Source organism: Terrapene carolina, unplaced genomic scaffold (assembly GCF_002925995.2).
Source record: "Terrapene carolina triunguis isolate 2854851 unplaced genomic scaffold, T_m_triunguis-2.0 Scaffold53, whole genome shotgun sequence".
In the NCBI taxonomy this organism is placed as follows: Eukaryota; Metazoa; Chordata; order Testudines; family Emydidae; genus Terrapene; species Terrapene triunguis.
Genome location: NW_020664404.1, coordinates 2,393,227 through 2,403,105, shown reverse-complemented (window position 1 = coordinate 2,403,105; position 9,879 = coordinate 2,393,227). Strand labels below are relative to the sequence as shown.

Below are 9,879 nucleotides of genomic sequence, written 5' to 3'. Positions count from 1 at the left end.
TTTCCTGCTGTGACAGAGGGCATAGCAAGCCATCTTCTCTTATTTTGAAAATAATACCATGGCTTCCAGTCCTTCAGTTTTTCCAAGGACAATGTCAGGATAAGCTACATCTCTAAGCACGTGGCTAGCAGTGTTGGGGGAGAAGTACAATGTTAATTGCAGGTGAATTCCTGAAACACCTGGAATTAAGCTATTTTAGATTGTTATGGAAGGACTGCTGGAGTTGCTTTTGTCCTAGCCCACACCCCAGTGAGACATGCAGGACAATGATCTCCCAGAGAAGCGTCACGTGATTCTAATGCACAGAGAAGCTAAGTTAGTGCTTGACTAGGAGCATTTGTTTCTGCACTGGTATGGAGGCCCTCAGGCAGCAGTCACCTCCCAGGTTTAGATGAACGGGTGAAGAATTCATCTTAAAACCAGGACATGTTGTTCTAGGACAACCAGACACTTGCTAATGACTGGTTTTTAATCAGTCAGTTAAGGATTTAAGGTAGTAATACTCTATTTCACATCCTGCTAACTTGACATGGCTCAGGCAACCAGAGGGAATTTATCGGAGGTCAGCAAAAAAAAGAGGCCTCTGCCTGGCCTTCCGCTATATTTTGCTAATCAAGACTTATGGTAGGATAAAGCCTTGGAATAAAGACAGGTTTCAGAGTAGCAGCCGTGTTAGTCTGTATCCGCAAAAAGAACAGGAGTACTTGTGGCACCTTAGAGACTAACAAATTTATTAGAGCATAAGCTTTAATAAATTTGTTAGTCTCTAAGGTGCCACAAGTACTCCTGTTCTTTTTCCTTGGAATAAAGACACTGCCCTCACCTCTAGGCTGCTTTAATCTCTGATTGTCATAGGCCCAGTAGAAAACTGGAATCCTGACTGAGATTAAGAATTAGGCATGAGCTTTAACAGAATATCTTCATCTCTACTGTGGTTGTGTTTTGGGGTGGGGGAATATCATCATCCTCATGTAAAACAGAATCTTCCAAATGGAAAAAGATTTCAAAAGCCAGCACAAATTATGTTAGAGATTTAGATTTTCTACAGGCTTTAGCTGAACGCCTGAAACTTATTTGTGCCTTTGAAAATCTTCTTCCTCCTCATCTAATGACTGGCAGTTCTATACTCCAGGCTGTCAACTTCCCCAGTCTTCTGTCATATGCAGTACGATCTTTACTCACAGTTTTAAACAGGCTCTGGCCTACCTTTATTTATCGGTTTTGCCTGCCCAATTTCAGATGGCAAGTGTTCATTGCCAGGGTTCAGATTGTGCTTGGCCCGAGTGTTTTCTGCCTGCGTGGCATGTTAGCATCCTGCTAGTGTTGGGTCCCTACATTTATTTGTGTGAGCTGAACAAATCCTAATGCCATTCTAGGTCATTGCAGGGTTGCACATGTGACTTTAATCTGGATTGTTCCCTCTGTCAGATTAGTTGGGGGAAAGGAAAATATAAAATCATGTTTTGCTTGTCAATGGTCATGGAGGCTACAGGAAAAGCTGTGATAAAATGTGAAGGCTGGAGTAGTGGAGCAGCTTTAGGAAAGGATCTCAATTGCCAAGGCATGAATACTGAGCTTGATTAAAAAAGAAAAACAGGTCATCTAAGGCAAAGGCTATTTGCTATCCACGTCTCGGAGGTTAAAAGGTACATGTATGCAAGAGATTTTAACTATTTGCATCACGTGAGAGTTATCAAACTTCTGATCAGACGTTCCCAAAACCTCAGTCCACAGGTGCTTTAGGATCAGATGCTGGTGGTTCAGAGACAGCAGACTGGTCCCACAGACAAATTGGAGAGAGGAGATGAAGAATAACAGAGAACATGATTAATATTTTTCAAAGAAGGACAAACACTGCTTATTGAACGAGGAAGAGCTAATATACACACAGCACTTTTCAAATGTTCCTTTGCCATGTAAGTAATGGCGGTATTTGCCACAGGGACGTTATACAATCATGAATGGGAGAGGTGTACATGATTGTGAATGGGAGCAGAGATGTTCATTAGGCACTTTATGTCAAATGGGCATGTGGTCTACCACTATGAATAAGTTTTAACCCACCTCTTGAAATCAGCCACTGCATGTGCTGCCACCTGCTGGTATGTGTGTGAAATGGAACAGCAAATAAACCATGGCATTTGGAAAAGGTTGTTTATAAAAATAATCTAGATGCATAGTAAGCAATGAAAGTGGAAGGCGTTAAATGTTTCACCTCTGGGTCTTTAATATAACCCAGATTTACCTCCAAACTTTGCTCAGAGAAGAATCAGCGTCAAGAAGAATTTTAAGTAAGAAATCTGTAAACAAATATGAAAACTTAAGACTATTCCAACACAGTATGTTTTTCCAAGCCAAACAGTAAGTAAACTCACTGCAACCCTTTGCCACTATGCTATACTATCCTATCGGTAGTTCTGGACAACTTTGATTATTAACTAGTAAGGAAAGGGATAAGTGAAAAGTAAGGAGGGGAGGAGAGAGAGATCTTAAATTAGGAAAACAATTCTCTTTCAACATTAGAGACAGCGTGGCTCCCTGAGATTCTCCCATGAGCACACTTTCAAAATAATCCTGTTTCTGTTTTAAATCCTAAACCAGATTTATCTTCTGAGAGATCTATCCCTCTGTTTGACGGGCAAAAAATTGCCCAGACATATCTCCAACAGCCTCCTCTCTGGTGCTTTATTCCTGAGCAACACCATCATATTTTAATTATGGGGTGGGAGTAAATATATACTGGTTTTTATTGTAACTGACAATATTTAGTTATTTAAAAAAAAACTCATAGAAGAAATGAAAAATAATACATCTAACAGGAAAGTCCTGACAGGGAACAAAACAGGCCTGAACATATTCAAACCCAACGTTTCTAGAAAGCATCATTTTTACCCTCTCTTCCTAGGAGGCAAAGCAAGTGTTTCTGGACTCTCATAAATAAGCTGATTTCGTTTTACGGTGAGAAGCCGAGTTCCTGTCTCTGAGATCCCAGCACACACAAGTCATAGCGAGACAATAAAATGTTAACCATTCATGCTCCAGAGGTCATTCTTCACAGGTAACAAGACTAGACATCAGGCAATAAAATCCAACGGTCTGTTGAATCCGCCTTTTCTGTTCATGTACTGCCTGTGATGAGGGGAAAGAAATCAGCATAGTTAGAACTTAATTGTCTGTACTTGTGATGAGCTTTAGGGGCTCCAACCTACTCATATGGGATTGGTGTTTTTTTAAAGTGCTGGTGGAAATCCAGCACAGGTTGGCTGGGACAGAACGCTGCTGCCACTCTACGACAGCTTGTCCGTTCCTTGTGTGACATGAGCTGGGTGTTCGAGACATACCAAAGAGGATTGGCACTAACTGGCATGTCTGATGGGAGTCTCAGCAAAGAAGTCATGATTGAATGAGCCATGGATAACTCACCCAACCACTGGAGCTAATCACTATGGTCAGGTCTACACCAGCAAACCCTCCAAGTCTAGATTGAGCTTATATTGGCCAAAAAACAAAAACAAAACAAAAACAGAGGGAGGGCGGGGGGCGCTTTGCCAGTATAGCTTTTCCTGAGGTAGTGAGCAAAATAAGTTATACCGACAAAGGCACTTTTATGCCAGTATAACTGGATCTGCAGTAGGGCTTTTGCCAGTTTAGAAATATTGACAAAACAGACAGCACACTCCTGTTATATTGGCAAAAGATTCTAGTGCAAACCTGGCTTATGTCAGGCTGAGGCACATTGGTTTGGAAGCTTGCCATGCCGTTGCCAGGCTGTTCATGTTCAATGGCTAAAGGACTTCAGTCCCCAGGGCCATCAATACAGTAAGTTTCACAGGTGCTTAGGTTTAACTTAGAGATGCAGGGTGTACAAAAGAGAAGGTAGGCTACATTTTTTAAGTAGTTACAAGAAGCAGAGGGAGAAGATTCCCAGGGCTGCAGTGACATTCTGTACCACTCTAGCCAAGTATTTACAGTGCGTTTATTGCCGCAGCATCTGAGCGCTGTACAAAGTTACATATATTGAAACAGGGAGCGAGTGCACCTTTGTTCTTTGGTTCACTCCTCTCTCCATTAGCAATGGAGCTTTAGAGAAACTAGAGGCAAGAAACATCACTGTTTTGAGTAGTGTATAGAAACATATCTGTTTTGAGTAGTGTATAACAACTGCTTAGATGTAAAATCAATAAGCACTCCTCAACGCAAATGAGAATGACCTCTCAGTCAATAAACCTAGAGACCACCACACTTCTCACCAGGACTACAAAGCCTTCTCTGAATCAGATTGTCCTGGAAAAGAAATTACGTCTCCTCCAACATACCCATGCAGACATCAGATATTACAGCCTCCAAATCAAAGCAAGTCTGTCCAAGTGGTAGAAACACAAACCTGTACTTTCTCTTCTGTGACACGTTTATAGCGTAGGCATTTACAGAGCCATCCACTTTCTTCCCCTGAAAGATACAATGGGAAAGAGAGCTCCAAAACTCGGTGTGTTTTACAGAGAACTGTTCAGGAAGAGGCACAGACAAGGGCACAGGTTGTGGAGCTGGGATCAGCACATCTAACCCAGTGTATGTCATTCTTAAGAAAGCCATCTTGAAACCAGAGACAAGGTGGGTGCGGTATTGTCTCTTATTGGACCAACTTCTGTTGGCAAGCGAGACGCGCTTTCAAGCTTACACAGACCTGAAGCCTACAACAACACTGCATGTAAGTTGAAACCAGTTAGTAGCAACTTTCTAGGTCTTTGCCAGGTTAGTCTTACAATGCAGATGCATGGAACTAAAAGCAAACCCCCTTTTCAGAAGCAATAACTACAGACCTAATCACTTGCCTAGGGTCACATCATATCACAAAGCTCAGTGTTAACTTCCATCTGCTTCCATAAAGAACAGTGGCAGGATACAGCTTTGTCTAACCAAGGCTGTAGCATGGATAGGAGACACTGTTGGAACATGTTTTTATACATTGTAACCAGGCCTTCCCAGGGCTCTGAGTAAAAGGCACCTTAGTATCCATCAGGAATAGGAAGGATGGTTTAGTGGATAGGGCACTTGTCTGTGACTCAGGAGACCCGGGCTCAATTTCTGGTTCAGCTGCAGGCTTCCTGTGTGACCCTGGGCAAGTCACTTAAGCTCTGTGTGCCACAGTGCCTCATCTGTAAGATAGGGATGATACCACCCTCCCTCCCAGGGGAGTTCTGAGGGGCAAATAATGATTGCAAGGTGCTCAGACTCTCTAGCGTGAGTGGTGTATAGACAGATACTACAGTTATGATTCAATTAGCGCCAATAGGGTAGTAAATACTATGATCAGTATTAAGTGTTTGCAGGATCACACCCTTAGGGAGAAGTACAGAGTCATGCTAAAGGACTGATCCAAGCTCTGCAACTAATAGCCAGGGGCTAGCTGATTAAAAGCAGCAGAGGCAAGCAACAAGAAAATAAAATCAAGACATACACATTTTTCCACAATAGAAGCCAATATAGGAAGCCCTGCTCCCTAGGAAACCCAAAGGGTTTAACATGTCACCTGAAAGCCAGTACCATTAGAAGCACAGCACCACACTGGGGTATCTGTTCAAGTTCCAGGGCAACACTCCCTCTGTCCCAGCACAGCACTGACTTGGCCCCACCTTACTTGTCTTGTGAGGGCCCAGGGGCTCACAGCCCAAGGGGCAGGGCTGCCAATCATGACCAGTATGTTGACTTCCCATGCTAATTCTGTATTATAAGATGAATACTGGCTCTCTTCTGTAGTTCCTATCGACAATACTCTTCCGACGCAACATTTCAACACACTGATGAGTTATTTCTTGCTACTTACTGACAAATTCAAAAGCTGAGACACAGCCCTGTAGCATCGAGAGATTTAATGTTACAGCAAAACAGCTAACCTTCCTCCATCCTCTTGTAAAGGATCTTCTTAAACTTACCAAGATAGCTTGGCTATACCCAAGAATGAATTGTAAATATAATCAAGAAAAAGGCCATGACTTTTTACTCAAGTTCTATGGAACAGTCCACTCACTTTTGTTGTGTCAAAGGATGCAAATCCCATTGTTTTCATCATCTCAATTTCCTCCTCTGTTTTGCCTTCCATATCTTCTTCTGAAAAGACAGAAAGATACAAGAGGGATATGAAATACAATACTAGGAAAAATTACCAGGCACTCGATGGAAACTTATTGAACGTGCTGATTAGGAAGGTAAGGAATAAAGATTTGTGCATGTGACAAAAGCATTATGTGTATTGCAAAACTGGCTCTCTGGTCTGCCCAAACACAGCTCTGGAACAGAAAACTGGTCCAGGGGGTAGAGGAACAACGCAAGGTCAGATATGGCCCAAAAATGGAGGTTTCGCAGATGTTTGTTTTTACAGTATATGATAAAAATATTCCCAAATTCATTTGCTTTTAAATGCCAAAGAAAACAAACAAACAAACAAACAAACATTCCCCTACAGTGTTTGAGACCCTTGAGCTAGCGGAGAACTGAGCAAAGAGAACAGCAAGAAGAGCACAAGGAAATTTAGATTTATTTTTAAACTCAGTCTTACTACTGTATTAGTTACCACACATGTACATGGTGTTTTACAGATGAACAGGCGTGCATGATCCCAGCCCTCAGGAGCTGGCAATCTAGCCAGACAGAGATATATAACTAGAAGCATACAATGATGGATGATTAAGGTGGAATATGGGAGGCAACAGAAAATAGAAGGGAAACCTCTAGGGGAGACACTGTGGTTTCAATTTCTTTTTTGGTTTTTACACATACACTTGAGATGCTAAGTTTTGCTTTAAAATAAGGTAAGTATCTCAGATGACAGAGGAAAGTGAACTGCTTTGTTAGGAATGCAGACAAGAGTCATCGTCGTCGTTGTCGTCGTCCCCCCGCCCACAATATGGCACTTTGGATGGGCTGCACAATACCAGGCAAACCACAACTACTACCTCATCCTGTGTGTGTGCTGCCTAATTCATTAACCTTTGTAAAGTGCTTAGAGATCCTCTTAGATTAAAAGACACTGTCAGGCCTTAGATCTTGGGATCAGATCTGTAAGGGCTGACTCTTAGGTCTGCATGGAGTCCCTTTGCAGTTAATGGGCCTCCATGAAGCTGCAAATGCCTGCCCCTGAAGAACCAATTGCAGAAATACTGGAGTTGCCAGATTCAATCAGACCCAAGGTGTATCTAGTTCTGTATCCTGTCTTTGACAGTGGCCAGCACCAGATGCTTCAGAGGAAAATGCCAGAAATCCTACAGTAGGCATCATGAGATGATCTGCCGCACAAGAAGGTCACATCCTAACTCCTACTAGTTAGTGACTGAACTGTGCCCTAAAGCATGAGGTTTCATATCTCTTCTAGAACGTTTTTTGTGCATTAACTATGACTAAGCACATGGAGTGGGGCCTAAGAGGGCAAAGTATTATTAAAAACGGTTGCACGGGTCCAGCACTGGGGTGCACTCACAGATGGGAAAGGAAAATCGAGGTAAAATTTGACTAGCACCTGCCTTTAGTAATCCTGGCTTATGCAGTTGCAGAGGCCCTCATTTTCATGGGCATCTACTCCATTTACCAATTTTATTTAGGTCCACTAGATTTTAACTGGTTCCTCACACATCAAGGTAAGATAAACACAAAGCCCCAATAGCCAGCTTTGCTTCCCAAGATTAGGACTCTGCCCTGTTACCGGTGATCTGATGCTCTTTGCTTTTGGCGTCTTTGTTTTCTTTCTTTTCATCGTCTCGCCTTTCCTTCTGCCGGGACGGGGAAGAAGAGCTGGATCTGTGCCGTCTCGGGGACCTAGAATTTCACACAAGTACAGATTTCAATCCAACAACACTCAACTACAATCCCACCTACAGCTTTTCGTGTGACACCCAGGAAGTAGAATAATGGTTATGTGGTGTTACAATGGCTGGCATTGTCTTAGATACAGGCAGAGGGGGCGCACAAGGAAACACTATCTGTTGACTCATCTTATCCTTAGACTGTAAACTCTTTGGGGCAGGGACCATCTTTTTGTTCTGCGTTTGTACAGCACCTAGCACAACGGAGCCCTGACCCATGACAAGAGACCACAGGTGCTAATGCACTCCAAAACAAACAAACAATCAATACAAGGCAGCAAAATTTCATCACATTTGCCCTAGTTAAGTAAAGGACAACACAGGCTGAATATTAGTAAAGAGCCCCCTAATAGTAAGATCTGTCTGACTCTAGAATGGTTTTTTCTTCCCTTCAGCCTGCCCCATTTCCCACACCAAGGGAAGCTAGTACCCTGTTGATATCACAGTAAGAATGACACCAATAGGAACAGTGGGGGAATGGGGCTGTCAGCTAGAAGCTCTGCTTATTGCCTTCAGAGAATTCAGATATTTTCTCCTCACCTGGATCGCCTCCTGTGCGGGGAACGGGAACGACTCCTCCTCCTGTCCCTCTCCCGGGACCTCGAACGCTCCCGTCGCCTCCTCTCCCTCTCCCGGGATGCAGAACGAGAGCGCCTACGTTCTGAAAGAAGCCATGATTGGGGAAAAATGTGGGGGTGCTGATTAGTGGTGGCTAGCTGGAACTGTCACCATCCTTGTTATAGTTTCAGTAAACCCCTATGTTTAGCTACGACTAAACTAAAAAAAGGGGGAAGGGATTTCTTCCATCCCCTAAACCTCAAGACTTGCTCAGGGGTAAAGAGGATTGTCCTAAGAGCAACGAGAGCAGAGAAGGAAAGACGACGGACACATGACAGTACTCGTTGCAAAATTCTGAGTTGAACTTTTCAGAGGCAAAGAGAGGAAAAACGGTTAAGGCTCTATTACTAAAATAAAAATAGGGACCATCCCTCCTAACAGACAAGATCTTGGTCAGTGATCCACGGCCACAGGTGGATTGGATTCTAGGTCCGGCTTATTTCCATTCCTTTAACAGCGTGCTCCCTTCCTTTGCTTTGTGGTGCATCTCCCCTCCACCCTTGTATCAGGGTAGGGATCAGAGATCCCCTCTACTGGAGGGAGGCGAAGCTCCCATGTTACCCCCCATATGCAATAGGTTTCCCCTTTGTCCCGTTATCTAGCTTCACGGGGTCCCTTCCCTTGCTGCGGAGGGATCTCTGACTCCCCCCACACCCATATCAGGGCAGAGATCAGAGGAGTCCTGCCTTTCTTGGTGGGGGTAATACCCCCCACCCGCCCCAACAGAGATCCACTCTCTGGATGACGCGGGTAATATCTCCCATTTACACATACCCTGGGCAAGGATTTGTACACCTGTCCTTCTCTCGGGGGGGGGGGAGGAGGTTCCATTGACCCCCCCCTCCACCGGGATCTGAGTCCCCCCCTTCTCTCTGGGGGGGGGGGGGGAGCTTCCATTGACCCCCAGGGCAAAGATCAAGGGCTCCTTCCCCTACTCCAGAGACGTGTTTACCTCCCATCCCCCACGCCGTAGACCGCGGACCAGCGGGTCCCTCCCCAGGGCGGACGGTGCATCTGAGACACCCCCCCTATTGCAGGAGGTGCCCCGGTATCTCCGCCCCCCTCCCCAGGCACTCACCCCTCCGCGGGGGGGACCTGGAGCGGCTCCGGACCATCCCGCCGAGCCCGGACCCTGGCGACTCCCTCGGCCTCAGCCCCCAGCCGGCAGGCACATCCAGCAGAAGAACCCTCCGCCGGGCACTTCCGGTGGATAGTCCGCTCCCGCTCCGGCTGGGAACTCGCGCCGCCGCACTTTGGTTCCGGGCCGATGGGGTTCCCCTGAGCACCTCTTTGGGTTTGGGTTTGGGTTTGGGTTTGGTCTGGGGGGGGCCCTCAGGGCACAGCCTTGCCCGTATCCCCCCACCTCACATCAACCGGCTGGCAGATCCCAACCACTAGGGTTTGT

At 45.1% G+C, this 9,879-nt stretch overlaps 1 protein-coding gene across 1 annotated transcript; it reads right to left on the bottom strand.

Annotated features, from left to right (window-relative positions):
* Positions 1–803: 803 nt before the first annotated feature.
* SNRNP27 (small nuclear ribonucleoprotein U4/U6.U5 subunit 27) lies at positions 804–9,656 on the bottom strand. The gene is made up of 6 exons (XM_024207768.2): positions 9,553–9,656; positions 8,397–8,517; positions 7,697–7,809; positions 6,029–6,108; positions 4,385–4,449; positions 804–3,129 (listed from the first exon to the last, which is right to left on the bottom strand). Exons 1-6 carry the CDS (start codon positions 9,587–9,589, stop codon positions 3,075–3,077), a joined length of 471 nt encoding a protein of 156 aa, XP_024063536.1. The 5' UTR covers positions 9,590–9,656; the 3' UTR covers positions 804–3,074.
* Positions 9,657–9,879: the final 223 nt, after the last annotated feature.